The sequence below is a fragment of the Mauremys reevesii genome, linkage group 4 (assembly GCF_016161935.1).
Source record: "Mauremys reevesii isolate NIE-2019 linkage group 4, ASM1616193v1, whole genome shotgun sequence".
Lineage (NCBI taxonomy): Eukaryota > Metazoa > Chordata > Testudines > Geoemydidae > Mauremys > Mauremys reevesii.
In genome coordinates, this window is record NC_052626.1 from 41911105 (window position 1) to 41929222 (window position 18118).

General features: G+C 45.1%; 1 protein-coding gene across 16 annotated transcripts in view; it reads right to left on the bottom strand.

Moving 5' to 3' along the window:
• TTLL5 (tubulin tyrosine ligase like 5) overlaps positions 1–18118 on the bottom strand; it is a 235835-nt gene that overhangs the window by 136661 nt on the left and 81056 nt on the right. For all 16 annotated transcript variants that reach the window (XR_005597950.1, XR_005597951.1, XR_005597952.1 and 13 more), the window contains 3 exons: positions 15661–15781; positions 13815–13961; positions 1553–1656 (listed from right to left, as the gene is read on the bottom strand). Coding sequence is in view for 12 of the 16 variants with exons in the window: in XM_039536715.1 (XP_039392649.1) it covers positions 1553–1656; positions 13815–13961; positions 15661–15781 (372 nt within the window). In the remaining 4 variants the exon portion in view is untranslated. The remainder of the gene's footprint in view (positions 1–1552; positions 1657–13814; positions 13962–15660; positions 15782–18118) is intronic.

Consider the following 18118-nt stretch of genomic DNA (forward strand, 5'->3'; position numbering starts at 1 on the left):
TGCCCACAGGGACCATCAGAGAACCAAAAGTCTGGTATGAAGAAATAAGAATCCCTGCTGTGGGACCAGGAACAAGCAATCTGCCTTCTTGGTAACAGCAATATAGATGCTGAGGTCAGCCAGATATTCTGAGCCACTTCTCTTCCTCTGCACTATGGTGATGAATGTTTAATAACAATAATAATAATAATAATAATGGAGATATACCCATCTCCTAGAACTGGAAGGGCCCTTGAAAGGTCATTGAGTCCAGCCCCCTGCCTTCACTAGCAGGACCAAGTACTGATTTTGCCCCAGATCCCTACGTGGCCCCCTCAAGGATTCAACTCACAACCCTGGGTTTAGCAGGCCAATGCTCAAACCACTGAGCTATCCCTCCCCCCCAGAGGAGGAGTCCTTCCTTGGACCACAGTAATCTCCTACTCTAAAGAGTCTACCATCCAAATCAGCAACTCTTGAAACAAATTATTGTCATCAGAAAGTAAAACAGATACAGTCATCATGATATCATCAGGAGATGGAGAAGACACTGAAGCTTCTGGATCAGTAGCAGAGATCTAGCTGACATCACCCCTGCTTTCTCCTCATCCAAATCCAGTAAATCACTGTCAATGTTGATCAGACATGAATGAGAGAAAAGTTCCACAACTGGTTGTAACAAAGGACGTGGAGATTGCGCCTTAGCTCTCTTAGACAAGTGTGTTAAGAGTCAATTGAAAAGTGTTCTCCTCTGTAGCCCCTGGCCCCCATGAAGTTGCGAGAAGTCTGTCAATATGGTCACATCATCCATAGGTTAAATAAGGAACAAAGAAAAACCAGTATAAGATTTTCCCAGAGGATCTGAGAGGCCTTGGAGAAGAAATTCCTCATCAATGGCTGTCTTCAAGAAGAATTGAATATAATCACACGGATGTAATATTGCATAATATTGTTTTTCATACCACTCCAACTGACACTGAGGATTTACCTTGTATGCAGTATACATTTCCTACCAGATTCTAGCAAGTTTAAGGCAGGTCAAATCTGGGACCTATAAAACTGCAGAGTGCTGGTCCTTTAACATTAATGAACCGCTCACAGTTAATTGTTTTAGCAGAAAGGGAAAGAAGCCATGGTCATGGCAAGGAGTGTGCTTCACCTTCCTCCATGCCTTAGGAGGCATAGTCCTAGATGGTACCTGGAATTCAGGGAAGATGGCAAGGGTCGGATGTGCTTGTGAAGACAGGAATTTGAGAAACAGAGCCATGACGGAAGCTTAACCACAGAAGATCAGGGCAATCTCAGCAGCAGCCCTGGCCTTGTTTTCCTTCTAAGGTGTGACTGCATTTGCTCCAGCATGATATAGAGTGGATATTACAGACTATGAGCATTTACGGGGCCTGGATGGAGCCCATGTTGTCCTTTGGGTCTAATGGCAAAAACATCCATCATACACTCCATGCAACAGATACTGATGACACTGCAGCAGTTTGGGGAGGTAGGATGGGGCAGTATAAGAGCAGAAGGGATGCAATGTGCTACTTTATTACAAGGGGTAAAAGTCCATTCCTACCTTGCCTTAGTAACAAAGTCCTGAAAACCTTCAGCATTCACACCCTCCTCTTCCTCTTCTTCCTGTTTCCTTTTTGATCTTGTCTGAACCATCTGCTCAGTTTCCTGCAAATAAGTATATTAGTTACCTATCACTCTGCCTCTCTATGCAGCTTCAGGTGCTGGGACACAGGTATTGCCCAAGGGGAAGGGATTCCAGAGCAATTTCATGGTATCTAGAACAAGGGGATTGCTTGATTCCATAACAGCCAAATTGATAGTGCATTTCACTCTGTATATGTGCTTGCCTTCCAGCAGTACTGGTTTGGACAAGCTGCAGAACCTGTAATTGCAGAGGGCCCACAGAGACAGAGACACGTTAATCTCTTCACTCTACACACATTATTAAAAGTGATATGCTGAACAGCCCCATCTAGCCTGATCAAGTGAGTGCTTTTGCTAAGGATGCCACCTCCTTATTAAGACATGGGGTAAAAGGGTGTCCTCCTTTGCTAACTCTGAGTTCCCTCCATTTCTGCTGCTCCTGCCCCTAGTGGAGGATTCCTCCTAGCAGTTTTTGTTCCAACCTACTTATTCCCAACTGAAGCATGGCAGGGGGAGAGCAAGAACAAAATTATATTGGAAGGGCTTAATCAAGTGGGTCTACAGGGCACTCCCCCACTCCGAGAACTCACCTCTAGGTTTGTCTCTTGGCATGTGTCAGTGAGATAGAGGGGTTTATATACTGGGACCAAACATGAAAAAATATGTAGCCAAAACAGTCTTTCAATAGCTTAAAATGAGAGGTTACTCACCTTGTTGTAGTAACTGGAGTTCTTTGAGATGCATGTTGCTGTGGGTGCTCCGCTTTAGGTACACATGCACCTCTGTACCTTTGATTGACAATTTTTGGTAGCAGTGCCCATTCGTGTTGCTCATGTACCCTACACATCCTTGTGGCATGTATTGAGGCTCATAGAGCTGCGCAGATGAACTTCCCTCCGTTCTTTTTCTACTGCAAAGCCCACAGAGGCAGCTTCAAAGCAGAGGGGAGGAGGGCAGGTAGTGGAGCACACACAGGGACACACATCTCAAAGAACTCCAGTTACTGTACAAGGTGAATAACTTCTCCTTCTTCTTCGAGTAGTGTCCCTGTGGGTGCTCCACTTTAGGTGATTCCCTTGCAGTAACCCTTTAAGGACATGGGAGTTCATCACTGAAGAAAAAACTGGTGCCTACTGTAGCATCTGATCTTGCAGTATGAACTACGGCACAGTGGCTGACAAATGGGTGCACCGAGGACCATGTTGCAGCCCTGCAGAATGTTTGAGTAGGGCTACAGTTGTAGACTTGTATTCTAATAGAGTGTGTGACCACTCTTAGGGGAGGTGTAATCTCAGTGAAACCGTAACAGGCAATAAAGCATCCAGAGATCCATTTAGAAAGCCTCTGACTGAAGGTAGTTCTAGGGGAGCACCTAAATGCAATAGAAATAGAGAGTCTAGGGGTCCTCCTGAATGGCCTAGTTTTGTCCAACTGAAAGACTAATGCCCTCTTATCATCTGTGTATGAAAGGAAGACTCCTGTGTACACTGACGTGACTTTCAAAAAAAAAAAATTAAGGTGAATAATTTGGTAGATGTGAAATTCAGAAGACACTGTGACAAAGCTCCAAGTCTGTATTGGTGGGTCCCACGCTTCCTGGTGGATTCAGTGGCCTCAGAAGCTCACTAAGGCCCTCAATATGACCTCCTTTTCCCAGTATGGCGGCAAAAGTTACAGTTTATTGAGCTATTTTCATCACAGGCCGGTATGGGAGGTGGGAAGGTAGAATACCCACAGTATGTTGCTCCTTAGAGCTCCACAGGCACCGTTTGGTCTCCTGCCTGGACCACAGTCTGTTTTCCCTCTCAAAGGGATCTCTGTAGATCATGCGGGGAGGAAGGGGGGAACCCGGGCCTGCCCTCTACTCCAGATTCCAGCCCAGGGACCCTAATGATAGCAGCTATTAGCGGCTTCCCTCCTCCACTGATGCTGCTTTGATTCCCTGGGCCACTTCCCCGTGCTCCCCTTTCCCAAGCTTCACCCTTACCTCAGGGCTCAGTAATGCTTCCTCTCCTCCAGCTCCTTTCACCTGGGCTCCTCTCGAGAAAGCTGGACAGGAGAGCTTTTAAAGCAGTATAAGTGGGACATTAATTGGTCCCAGCTGTCTCCATTAGCCTATCAGCCTTAACTGACTCTCTCAGTTAATTGAGGTCAGGTGCCGGCATTAGCCTAACAATCTTAACTGGTTAAATTGGCCTCAGGTGTCTTGATTGGCCTGGAGTAGCCCTTGTTTGGCTATCCAGAGAACAGGGACCTGCTCATTATGAGGCTGATATACCTGCCTTCCACTACCCTCTTATATCCTTCTGGCCTGAGTCCGTCACAACACCTTAAGTAAAAACTTTGGGTGGGGCTGTAAAGATACCTTCTCCTTGGAGAACAAAGTAAAAGGAGTGTCTGCCATTAGAGCCCCCATTTCCCCAAACGTTCAAGCAGAAGTGATGGCCACCAAAAAGGCTATCTTCATAGACAAATGTAGCAGTGAGCACATAGCCAATAGCTCAAAGGGCTGTTTCATGAGATAGTTAAGAACCAGACTGAGATCCCAAAGCAGTGTAGGTGCTCTAATCTGTGGAAAAATATTTAGGAATCTCACGGTGGTAAAATGAATGAATACCAAGAAACCTTCTACTGGCACATGTAAAGCTGTTATTGCTGCTAAATGTATCTTGATGGAACTCCTAGAAAGGCCTGAATTTTTCAGTTCCAACAAGTAATCCAAGACTGAGGAAAGAGATGACTGGATAGGAGAAAAATCCAAAAGTTACAGCAAAGATTACATAGTCTCCATTTCTGAAGGTATGTCTTGTAGATTCCGTTCTCCTATTTAAAAGTGTATTTTGTACTTCCGATGAAAAAGACAGCCTCTAGTCCCAAGAACCATTGAGGAACTAAACTTGCAGTTGCAGAACATTCACATTGGGGTGAAGTGTCTGACCAACATCCTGAGACAATAGTTAAGGTTGGATGGGGAACCACCATAGAGGATGGGAAGTGAGTTTGACCACGTAAGGAAACCAAACTTGCCTTGGCCAAGTTGATGCAATCAAAATGACTTTGGCTTGGTCCTTTCTGATCTTGATACGGATCTTTAAGAGCAACGGAGTTGGAGGGTATGCATAAAAAAAGACCATTTGTTCATATAATGAGGAAAATGTCACTTATATATTGAGTGCCTCCCTGAAACAGAATTTCCTGCACTTTGTGTTGGCTGCCATGGCAAAGGGGTTGACTTCTGGAAATCCCCAAGCTATGAAAATTTTGTGGAGGACTCAAGATTCCAATTCCCATGAGTAATTTAGGGAGAAATGTCAGCTGAGGGTGTCGATGATGGTGTTGTGTTTAACTGGGAGATAAGAAACTGATATGACTATCTGACTGGCAATGCAGCAGTTTCAAAGCTTTATTGCTTCAGTGCAGAGTGAGTGGGGAATGTGCTTAACCCTGATGATTAATATAATACATGTGCGCTATGTTGTCTGTCAAGATCTTGATGGACTTGTTTTTGAGTAGGGGGGAAAAAGTGGAGGGAAGCATTTCTGAACTTTTTTAATCCCAACAGATTGACATGCAAGCACTATTCCTGTTGTGACTATTTGCCTTGGACTGCAGGAAGACTGTGATTGTTGGGTAATAAATTGTCCTGAGCCACCCCTGCCGACATCAAAGATACAACCTGGCATTTTGCGTCACAAAAACACAAGCTGCCATGTGTCCCAGCAGTTGCAGACATACTCTTGTTGGAACTTGAGGGCTGAGCTGCACTTTTTGGATAAGGTCCTTCAGAGAAAGGAATCTGTTGAGAGGGAAATAAGCTCTACCTGTTATCGAATCCAGAAATATTCCAATAAAGAGAATTCATTGTGGACGGATCAAGATTTATTTCTCAAAATTTATCTGCAGGCCTAGACTTTGTAATAGTAAAATTATTGTTTGAACTGCTGACCAAACCTCCTGATAAGACCACCCCTTGAGGAGCCAGTGGAACAATGGAAGTAGGCAGCTACCATAATTTGTGAGAACATCCTTAGGGTGTGTCATAAACAGATAAGGGTTAAGGTCTCTTTAACCTGTAAAGGGTTAACAAGCTCAGTAACCTGATGAACACCTGACCAGAGGACCAATCAAGGGACAGGATAATTTAAAATCTCTGTGGAGGGAAGGCTTTGTCTGAGTCCATGCAGGTCCCCATCTTGTGAACACTAAAGTTCAAAGTGGGGAATAAACCTATGACATGGTGGCAAGGGTGGGATGTTCTAAGAACCAGGGATTGTTTTTTTTTTCTAACAAGGTATTGTTAGAGGGAGTTTCTAGCTGGGCTAAGCTGGAGGGAATATAGTTTTCTAACAGGCTTTGTTAGAAAGAGACTTTTTCTTTTCTTTTCTTTTTTTTCTTTCTTTCTGGCTGCTTGGACAAGCAGCTTGAGGGAGAAGAGGTAAAGTTTTCTAACAAGCTTTGTTAGAGAAAGATTTTTTTTTTCTTTTTCTTTCTAGTTGCTTGGAAAAGCAGCTTGGGGGAAAGGAGGTGTAAGGTTTTCTAACAGGCTTTGTTAGAAAGGACCCCTACTGAGAGAGCATTAGCAATTGCTAGAAACAAGTTACAAAACCAGATTTTCTAGTTTCTTGTGAGCCAGCAAACAATCAGCAAAACACCATTTGCAAATGAAAAGTTTTGTTTCTTTTTATTCAGTCGTGAATAGAAAGGTTAGGAACTTGTAATCCAAGCAACTGAACCAAGCAACATAGTCAATTCCCTGACTGCAGAGGGGTGTGGCCAGCACCAGAAAGCACAAAGACATGAGTACCAGTCAAACAGCTGACCACAAGAGAGAAATGGAGAAGCAACAAGCCAGAGCAGAGGCTGACCACAAAAGAGAGATGGAAAAGCAAAAGGACAAAATCACAATTTCTCCATTCATATCAAGATCTGTAACCTTACCTACAGCTGAATTGCCTGTCCAGTACAAGGGCTGGTCAGGAAAGTGGACTTTTGCTGTCTATGACAATTATTCCATCCCCATGCTACTGGGGGAAGACTTGGCCAACTATGTGGAGCTGGCCAAGGTGGGGGGAGTGGTCACCCGCAGCCAGGCCAAACAAGCTTCCACTCCCATCCCTGTTCCTGAGCCGTCCACCAGTGCCCCGTCTGTGTTACCAGAGACCCAGACAGAGGTGGTGGAACCAGATCCCATGCCAACAACTACAGCAGCCATAGTACATCCAGTCCCAGAACCGGAACTGGAAGGACAACCAGCGGCAGAACCATTGCCAGCCCTGACACCAGCGCTTGCAAATCCGTCTCCAACCCCATCGCCAGAGGGCGCCAGCGGGCCTGAACTGGCAGAAGCAGCAGACAACTCTACCCAAGAGGCTCAGCCAGAGCCTGAAATATCTCCTAGTGCACCAGCGGAGAGCAGTTCACAGTCAACGGAAACAACCTCATCACCTACATCGCTTCCGAAGGGACCAAGCCCAAGTCCACAGTCTAAGGAGGAACTGGTGTCTCCAGCCTCAAGGGAACAGTTCCAGACTGAGCAGGAAGCAGATGACAGCCTTAAGGAAGCTTGGGCGGCGGCACGGAGCGACCCACCACCTCTCAGCTCTTCTAACCGATCCCGGTTTGTTGTAGAACAAGGACTTTTATATAAGGAGATTCTTTCTGGTGAACACCAGGAAGGCCAGCATCCTCAAAAACAGTTGGTAGTTCCAACTAAGTACCGGGACAAGCTCTTAAGCTTGGCCCATGATCATCCCAGTGGTCATTCTGGGGTGAACAGAACCAAGGACAGGTTGGGAAAGTCCTTCCACTGGGAGGGGATGGGCAAGGACATTGCCAAGTATGTCCGGTCAAATGGTTAAAAAGTGTTCTTAAATGTCAAATATCTTGTTGTTTACATACTTAGTAGTATATGTAATAGTGCATGTGTTTTATTAATCTGTTTATTTTAAAGTTCTAGGAGGAAATCACCGCCAGTGTGGTTCCCCACTGTCTGCGATTTAGGGGGCGTGTCATAAACAGATAAGGGTTAAGGTCTCTTTTACCTGTAAAAGGTTAACAAGCTCAGTAACCTGATGAACACCTGACCAGAGGACCAATCAAGGGACAGGATAATTTAAAATCTCTGTGGAGGGAAGGCTTTGTCTGTGTCCTTTGTTTGATTTGCCGTTCTCTCTTTGGCTTTAAGAGAGGCCAGACACATCTTCAAGTTCTCCAAGTTTTCCTGAAGTATTTTCTTCTATTCAGTCTAGTGAGTATTAGAAAGGTGGACTAGTCTTATAATTTAATTTCTGCATTTGCAATTGTGTGTTTGCTGAAGGAATATATTTATTTCTGTTTGCTGTTACTTTGATTATTCTGAGGAGGAGGGAGGGGAAGTCTCTCCAGTTCTTATAAGTTAGACCCTGTATTTTTCCATCCTGGTATTACAGAGATAGTGTACTTTCTTTCTTTCAATAAAATCTTTTATTTTTAGAACTTGATTGATTTCTTCCTTATTTGGATTTTCAGGGGAAAGGGAGGGGGGAAAAGTGAATCCCTCTTTGTTTTGATTCAAGGAATTTGAATCCAGGTATCTCTCCTAAGCACTAGGAGAGGGGAGGGGGGAAATGGGTTGTTTCCCTTTGTGTTGAGATTCAAGTTTGAATCTGTGTTCCCCAGGGAGAGTTTTGGGGGAACAGGGAGTGTCAGACACTTAAACTTGACTGGTGGCAGCAAGAACCAGATCTAAACTAGGATTTTAGTTTAGAGGAGTCCATGCAGGTCCCCATCTTGTGAACGCTAAAGTTCAAAGTGGGGAATAAACCTATGACAGGGTGGATGACAGGCCAAAGAGTAGGACCTGGTATTTGTAATGATTGTGGTTGAATGTGAAACAAAGAAATCTTTTGTGAGAGTAATAAATCGCTATGTGAAAGTAGGCATCTTTGAGATTGAGGGTCACAAACCAGTGTCCTAATTCTAGGGAGGGAATAATGGCTGCTAGGGACACAATCCTGAATTTCAGATGTCTGACATGCTTGTTCAGTTGTCTGAGATCTAGTATCTGCCTCCAACCCCAGTTTTTTGTGGGTATCAGAAAATATCTTGAATAGAACTCTTTCCCCTGTGTTGAAGAGGGGCTGGTTCTATGGTTCCTAGACTTGAGAGTCTCCTGTGCCAGTAACTGATTGCGAGAGGGTCCCTGAAGAGGAACAGGGAAGGGGGTTGGAAGGACAGGATGGCAGTAAACTGGATCGCATAACCCGAAATAAGGGACTCTAATACCCATTTGTCCAGTGTTATAGCCTCCCATGCTTGATGAAATAGAGAGATGGTGTCCAACTTGAGAAAGAAGGGGATTGTCGTGTAGCTGAGAGAACCTCATCACTGGGTAGTCTGGACTCATGACCAAACCATCAAAACTGGCATTTGGATGATACAGTATTTAAGACTGGGATGAGGTAGTTGCAAGCTTTTTCTTTGAAAACCTCAACCTCTTAGCTGTTGGTCCTGGAAAACTGAGCAGGGTTGGATCTTTGCGTTAACTGAGACCTGCTAAACTGTCTTTTATTTGCAGATGTGTATATCCTCAAAGACCTAATTGTGGCTCTAAAGTCCTTCAGGGTATGAAGAAGTCATCCGTGGAATCTGAAAAACTTCTGGCCATCAAAAGGTTAATCTTCCATGGTCGATTGTACCTCCTACAGAATCCCAGACAAATGAAACGAGGATGCTCGCCTCATTACTACTGCGGTGGAAACAGACCTACCTGCAGTGTCTACAGCATTGAGCGATGGCTGCAGTGAAGATATTGCTAAGAGCTGACCCTCCTTTATTATGGTATTGAAATGTTCTCAATGTTCCTGTGGTAAATGGTCAATAAAAGCATTAAACTTCTTGTAGTCTAGACAGTCATATTTTAACATCAGCACCTGGTGGTTAGCTATCCTGAACTGAAGTGTTACAGACGAGTAGCTCTCATGACCAAAGAGGTCTTGATATTGCTGGTCCTTATTATAAGGGGTGCCTTGTTGGGTCTGTTGTCTGCCCCTTTCATTGACTGCATCCACAACTAAAGAATCTGGTGTTCGATGAGCAAATTAAAACTCACAATTCTGGGACACAGTTTTTGTTTTTTTAATCAGCTCTCTTACATTTGGTGCGAGGGGGAGGGGGAGATGGAGAGGGAGGGGCATTGCTGGAGTTTGCCAGATGGACCTGGCTGGCTCAAGGAGGGTTTCGTTAATTGGCAGTGCCACCTGTGCTGAGGTAGAGGTGTGCAATATGTCCAGGAGCTTGTTATGGGAATCCTGGACTTCTTCCTGGGAATTCACAGGTGTCAGCAGCCAGAGGTGCTGGAACAATTTTTATAGTGGGGATGCTGAGAGCCACTGAACCAAACTGTAAACCCTGTATATGATGGAAGCCACTTCAAGCCAGGGGGTGCAGCAGCACCTCCAGCACCCTAGTTCCAGCACCTATGTCAGCAACCCACTTCATCATGTCCTGGAATTGCCTAAAGTCATCAGCTAATGATGATGGTGGTAGCCTTACTGCCTTATCAGGTGACAATGATGAGATGTTTGTAATGGGCGGTAACCTCTTTGTTCACCTTTGCCCCCTGCTCCTCAAAAGGTCCCCTCGGGTTCAGAATGAGGAGGAAGACTGCACAGTACCGGTGAACAAGGTCTTCTGTGTGCCCTGAGAGACTGAGCTGAAGTCCCTTGACACTGCTGACAGTACATTGTCCATGAATCCCAGCAAGGCTAATGAGGGAGACCAGAAGGCATGGAAGGAGGTATCCAGCACTGGTCATCCCAAGCGTTTGTTGGCAGGGGTCTGGTGCCCTGCCTTTGTTGCATCTGCAATGTGGAATAACATCTGGAATAAATTGGAGCGCTTTGAACAGAAAGTTCAGAGTCTGAGTCAGAATGCTCATCCACATATTGTATCAGAGGTGGCAACTTCTCCTTATGGATAGTGGAAGATGGAAAAGAGGTAGGTCTCATGGAAACATGAGCAGTTGGTGACCCAGCTGACTCCAGTATTGAAAAATGTCACAAAGAGCAGATACTCAGGCTCATTAGCAGGGACTCTAGTTTTCAGTGATAAAAAAACAAAATTCTCCAGTAAAACAAAACATGAAAATCCACGTGTTTCCATGATTAAAATGAGATTTGAACTTTAGTTTCCCTAACCACAATAGACAGTAGAACCCCATTTATCCGAACCTCCATTATCCAGCTCTCCATATTAACCGAACCACTAGCCGCCTAAGGCTAATCACTTGAGCCACAATCTTAAAATAAGAGATGAAAAGCTCTTTGCCAATTCTCCTGATTATCCAAATTTTTAATTATTCAATCTCGCCTTGGTCCCAGTTAGATCAGATAAATGGTCCTCTACTGTAAATCTAAAGTGCATTCAAAAATCAACCACAAGAGGGGGAGGTTGCATTCATTGATTAAGTGATATGGTACTTTCAGTAAAATTTAGTTATGTTTTTATTTTTTCACAAAATGTAAAAAACTAAAGATTTTCTGTAAAAACGCAAATTCTGCATTTTTCCGTGGCAAATGGATTTCTAGGATCCCTGCTCATTAGGTACCAAAAGGTCTTGTGGGTACTGGAATTCCTACAGTTCCAGGAGCACAACAGAACTCGGTACTGGCACTAATGATGTTGCAGACACTAATGATGTTGTTGGTATCAAGGGGTCTAGGATTCCACTGAAGCCAGTCTCTTGGTAATAATAGCATTCGGTACTGACCCCTTTACCAGTGTGGTATGGGTCTTAGTTGAAATGTTAGCGTGTTTCAGGGTACCTGAAGTACTTAGAGTATCACTAGCACGCCTCTCAGGACCTGAGGTTTCCAGTGACCAGATCTTCTTTGATGAAGAACTCTCTATTCTGCTCCTCTTATCCTTTTCCTTATACTCTGAGAAGCTCTCGGTACTGGTAGTGCAGTTACTGATACCTCACTCGTGGATATTGTTGGAGACTGTGTTTTCTATACTGTCTTCCTTTTGGTGACCGTGATCTTGACAATGGGGCACTGACAGAAGTGGAGAGTCCCTATATGCGGCATTCTCTACCACCAGGTCAGCATCTGGTCTCAAGGCTTGCTTCACCATTAAGAGCCTATACTTTATTTCCCTGTTACTCTGGGATCTTCCTTTAAAAGAAGATCAGATCTTACACTTGCTGGGAATATGAGAATCTCCCAACCAGCAAATGCACTGGGAATGTCCACCACTAACATGGATTGCTTCTCAGCAAGACAGGCACCTTTTAGAGCCCAGCATCCCTGTACAAGAAAATTTGTTCAAGCCCCTCAATTGGGGGGGGAAGGGGAGATTTATTTATTTATTTTTTAAAGAAAAGGGAAAAAGGGGGGGAAATGTTCCAACAACTATAAGGTTACTAAATCTACTACTACTGAGACCTACCTATAAAAGCTAAAACACAAATACAAGAGGGAACAGGCACACAGCAATGAGGCACACTGCTAGAGTCCATCTCTGGCCAAAGGCAGTTCAAAGGAACTGATATCAATTCGCCCATGCAGCCCTATATAGCCTTGGTACAGGGCATGAGGATGTGTAGGGCATAAGCATGGGCTGAATGGACACTGCTACCAGAAATCTCTGATCAAAGGCGCAGGGCACTTGTGCAACTAAAGTGGAGCACCCACAGGGACACTACTTGAAGAAATTGTTTATGTTCTAAACCCCCAAGTGAGTGTTCTCACTTGTTCTAAAATAAGCAAATGTAATTCTAAACTGATTACCAGTTTTACAGTTTTATTTTGTAAATTTACTTGAGAGTTAGCAGAGAATCTTTGTGTTTGAACAGAATCTTTGAATGTAAATTATATCCAAAGTAGCCATGTTCTTGGACCACCAACAAAGCTGCTTGGGTGTTTTGTGTTTACTCCTCACACAGTAAGTCAGGTAGCACTAGGCACACAGGGCACACCCAGGAGCTGATTTGGTTCACTCCCTACTTTGCTCTGACAGGTCAGGTTGCCAGATGTCAGTCCAGACACAAACTTCTGTGAGTGGATGTCCTCCCCTAACCAGTGGGAGCTGGATGTGCTGCAGAGGCACCATGCACAGCAGCCCCTGAGACAGGGTTACTATTTTAACTTCTCTCAGTTAAGTGGGTGGAGAAGATAGACCCCAAAAGGAAACAAAACAACATAAATCAGCAAGAAAGCACAGTGCTGAGAATGGGGTCAGTTGCATCTGCAGAGGTGAAGAGTGTCAGAGGGACTTTTAACCCCTTCCTATCAGAGATAATGCAGACTATTACAAATTTTTTCTCTTTTCAGTATATTAAGCTGATGGTAAAATATTTCATATATTTGTATCTCAAAGCTGTTCTCTGCAGGTGCACCACAATAATGCACTAGAGACGGAGGTACCCTACAGAAAAAGCTGAGTCAGTTACATGTTTCTTTACTGGGTATCTCTCTTTTCTGATGTCTACAGACAGGAGTTTATTTTATTTGAAATGTAACAGTTTTGTCATCTTGAGTTTGTCACAGATCAATACAGTATGTTTGTAGCCTAGATTTATATGGAGTAATTCCAGAAAGTTTCATGTGCAGTTGAGTGCCTAGTTACTGTGCTAGACATACAACTGCAGTCACAGTGTCATCTGATAATTTCCATAGACAATTACTATGAACGAACATGCAACCACAATGAGGTATAGGAACCTGAATATTAGAGCAGACCAATAATCTGCCTAGACTGGTGTCTCTTCTTTAATAGTGGCCAATGACAGACACTTCAGAGGAAAATGTCAGAAACACAGTCATGAACAGCTCTGCCTCATGATAAATGCATGCAGAGTTTACATACAAAAATCTTCATTTAAGCCATAAACATTTCCAAGGGTTCATGAGTCTCAGAAGTCCTAAATAATCTAATAGACATCTGTCTATCTGTGTCTGGGTGACCCCTATGGAACTGGTTGTCCTTAAATGTTCAATGGATTAGAAAATCAAGGGGCTGCTGCTGTAGAGGATGGAGGGGAGGTGGGGTTTGGCACTGGTTTGTTGTGTTACACATCCCAATCTGCATGGAAGTAACAGAAACAAGGAAGCTCTGGCACTGATCTGGATCATGCACTCATCTGGATCCAAATGGGCTCAGCTACCATAGGAAGAGGAATTTGGGATGAAGCCACTCACCTTGTTATAACAGACTATGAATTCACCCAGCTGGTGAGCCAGGATGCGCCTACGATCATTCAGGGCCAGACGTCGACTGGGGAGTAGCATCCTCAAAGACTGCTGAAGATTGCTGGCTGCTCGTTTCAGAAAGCGTACCACCAGCTCCTGCCGCCAAGGGAGACAGCATTAACAAGAGAGTTTAAATGGGCAGGTGCAAGGTGTGGAGTGGAGGGCACAGGGGTTGCTAGATCATCCCATGATGGGTAGAGAAGAAATGCTGTTCTGTGGATGTGGTATGACATGTAGCAGGTAAGAGTATATCCCAGACTGGATGTGGTGGTGGATGCTTTTTAACCTACTCCCACATATTCCCAAGATAAGGGAGAGAACTGTGCATCACTTCCCAGACTGGGACAGTGATGGGAGTACTTTGAGAATATCTGTCTAAGGAAAGTGTAGCTGAGGAGGAGATGTGGAAAATCAAGCAACATCGATAATGGAGTGTCCCTACCCAGAGAAACATTTTATAAAGAGCATTGTCAAAAGTATCATGTAGAAGGAGCCCAGGGATAATATGACAAAACCCCTCCAAGACACACTCCTCTCCTCCCCACCACAATGGAGGAGGATCTTGGGGTTCTTTTGGCCTACCACATGATCAGATACAACCTCTGGTCAGAAATGAATTCCTGTTCCCTGTATCATCATATCCCCTGTATGACCTCTGGCCAGATACCCACTCCAACCTCCCACCATGTCATCAACTCATGCCCATTCTGATGGGGAGGGAATACAGCAAGTCAGGCCCCAAGGCAAGGCGCCTGCTGTGGATGTTCAGTTTTGAACCCTTTTTGTCTCCCCTCTGGATTTGTTTTTGGTTAGATGCCCTGCTAGTGCATAAATGAGCTGCCTCACAGCCAGAGCATTGGATTTCACAGCTCGCCTCTCACTGCCATTACACTAGGCTGGTTTGATCTGTTATTTTAAACATTTTTCGCAGCACAGCAGACAAAGTGAATCTAAAAAAGCCAGTTTCAATTTTCCACTTGGAAAGCAGGGGTAACATTTTCCACTGAGCCGACTGATTATTTCTGACACTTGGTTTTATCTTCAAGCTGCACTGGCTGTTTCCCCACAGCCTGCTTTTAGCAAGAGCCCATTTAGGTTTGCAAAAAGCCCAGCATATCATCTGATGCTGTCTTTCAGTAGTGTTAGAGAGGGGACACTGGGCTTGCTGAACTCCTTAAAGTGGCTGATTCAGATAGGGAGACTTCACTGTATTGTCTGAGGAAATCCAGGGACATTCAACAACAGCATTAGAGAGAACCCTTTTTTCCCCCCCTCAGTCTCTGCAGAGAAGAAAGGGAAGATCCTATAAGATACAGCTACCTGCAAAGAGTAAGAGTGTGGATGGGGAAGAAGGCTAAGCCAGGCACCCACTCAACTTGAGCAGATTCAAGCATTCTGTTTCTATAAGAAGCTGCTGGTCCCTTTATGATTCAACTGGAAAAATCCAGGCACTGGCAAGACATCTCAGAGAAAATCCTGCCAGGAAACAGGAATTCAACAGCAGGTACGTTCAGAGGCAGGAATGCAGGAAGAGGAGGCTGAGTTGGATGGAGTGTTAAGCATGCTCAGTTCACTAAGAGCTGTCTATGCTGATCTTACTCGAAAGTCAGTCAGTTTCTCTACCTGGCCTGCATGCTATGAACCTGGCACCAGTTCCTCGACAAAGGAGGAGATGTGTGCACAATTTCAGGAACCAGGAGCTTTCTAACCTCATTCTTTCTGAGGGTGGGAACTGGCCTCCACTCTCTCAGGACAGTTCCCCATTAGGCTCCTCTTGCCCAACACAGATTCTTACCATTTGCTCATCCTCCTTAGCAGCCCAGGCAGCATTGCGGATCTGGTCCCCAGCCTCCTTCATCAGACGCAGCTGAACACGATGCAGGTAGGCAGAGAAAGCCCTGCGAGCCTGCACTTTGCTGTGGAAGCCAAGACAGTGGTCAGATATACAGCATCACAGAGTGAACAGCCCCTATCTGGACTACTTACGAACCTAATTACAGTCACCCAAATCCTCCAATATGCAAAAGCATCTGGGGATAAGGAGAAAGAGGGCTTCTTTGTCCCTAATTTATTCTTAATGTACCTTCATTCCATCAGGTTGGGGCAGGGGCTCCAGAGGATATTACAGGGAACAGGCAAGCGTTCTCTGAGCAAAGACAACCTCTGGGGATGGGGTGACCTCCTTCCCTTCCCACATCCTTAGCAGCCCAGTCAGGAGGTCAGCCATGTGCACACCAGCCAAGCAGAATATTCCTAGCCTGCTCTGAAGCTCTGTGGTGCTGTCTCTTTATGACAATTTTGAACACAACACTAGCAATCACAAATTAAACTGAAAGGCTCTGTCCCAATGACAGAGCTTCTAAAGGAGGCCCTGCAGTTCTTATTGGGTGAGTGAGGGGACCTCTCCCCATCTAAATGAAACCTCTGTAAAACAAAGGAATAACATTTGTGAAGATGAGCTCTTCCCCAGCCACCCTAGAGTTACAGGCTAGGTTTCACTGAGCAAAGTAAGCAAAGTACACCATGCAGCTGGCCGAACACATAAGGGAGCTGTGGAAGTGAATCAAAGTGACCAGATGGTACAGGGTGGGATATACAGTTTCATTCTCACTCCTCTACAATTATAGTCATTTTAATGAACAAACATGTTAAGACAGACAACTACTCAAGACTGCTCAACTCCACCCATCTGCAGCCCAGCCTTCAAACCCTCCTCCAGCTCTGAGTGGGCCCAGCTTCCTGCCTCCAGTTACTCCCAAGGACTCTCTGCTCCTCTTTCACCCACTTCACACTTTGTGGCTTCCCCCCCCCCCTTTTTCTTTTTTACACTTCCCTGTACTCAGGACTAGGTATGTCCCCACTATGCCAGACATGGTCTTCTACCTCCTGCTCTCTATTTCTGTCTAAGTACTTATATGGCCCTCACCACTGTAGTAGGTCAGCACCTGGTCCCATCAGGGCCTCTGATCCTTTATCAGGCTCCTCAGCTCAGGAGCCTGGTCTCCCTACCACACATATCTACAAAGTGCAGTGATACATACTTATAGAACTATGGAAATCATACAAAATAGCAGCAGCACCACTATGGACCACTGCATCAGCCAAAGTTGATATGGGGAGATGACCATGGAAGTTTAAATGCCATGCACTGTCTGGAGATATGCCTCTGCTTGGTCATTAGTTCTTCAAATTTCTGAAGCCCTGTCACAGAGCTAGGGAGGATCTGAGAAAATGAGTTAATAGGAGGCTCAGGCTGACACCTCTACTGGGTTATCTCAAGGGTTCGCTTTAACTAATACCACAAGCTTGGTCTCTGCCCTGCAATGAACTCCACAACACAGAACAACCCTTGTGGCTCCTCAGAGCTCCCTTTCCTAGCTTCTAGACAACAAACCCTTTCCCCCCGACATGGGACTAACCCAGCCATGAGCAGACTCTGAACTCTGACTAGGAATTAACTCCAAGAATACCAGGCCACTGTAACTCCACGGCAACTCTCTCCTAGGGGCTTCCTCCCTGCCTAGGGTTGCAGATCCCTTCCAGGAGCATCAAAATATCTTGTGATAAAGTCTCTAAGATTCCTTGCTGCTAGGATGAGAGAACAACTCATTGACAGCTCTTTGCCTGTATCTCAGTTTCAAAACACAGAACTTGGACCTGCTCTTAATCCCAACATGAAATCACAGGAGATCTCTGGAGATAGAATGTTACCTTGTCTCCTGCAATCTCTGTCTTGCACTTGAGACCCAGAAGAAAAAAGCATTCAACAGAGGCCTCAAAAGTAGGGGCAGACACAGCTTCCTCTACTGGTGATTCCCCTGGGGATCGCATAGTGGGGAATATAATAATAATAATATCCCCAGTAATTGTCACTACCTATCAATACTGCTAGAAGGATGAGAGGCAGAGAAGCTGGCTGGCCAGGCCCAGCTGGAGGACTGAGGAACATCCTGTCTCTCAGAGGGGCTACATGGGACAGGCCTGGTTTCTTTCGGATGAGATTTTCATAACTTCATCTCCTCAACCCGCTGACTCTGCAGCCAAGCTTTCCATCAGTGACAAATCAGACGGGGCCAAGTCCAGCACAATCCTTGCACATGAAGTCACTGCACGCCTTACGCTGTGTGGAGCTCCTTAGCTGCTCCAGGGGAATCCCAATGGGGCTGGGTGCTGAGTAGGAATCTGCCAGCAACTTTTGACAGAAGCCTGCATTCTTAGCAGGACTTGGCTGCCCTGTGTGTGAGTGGGTGAGG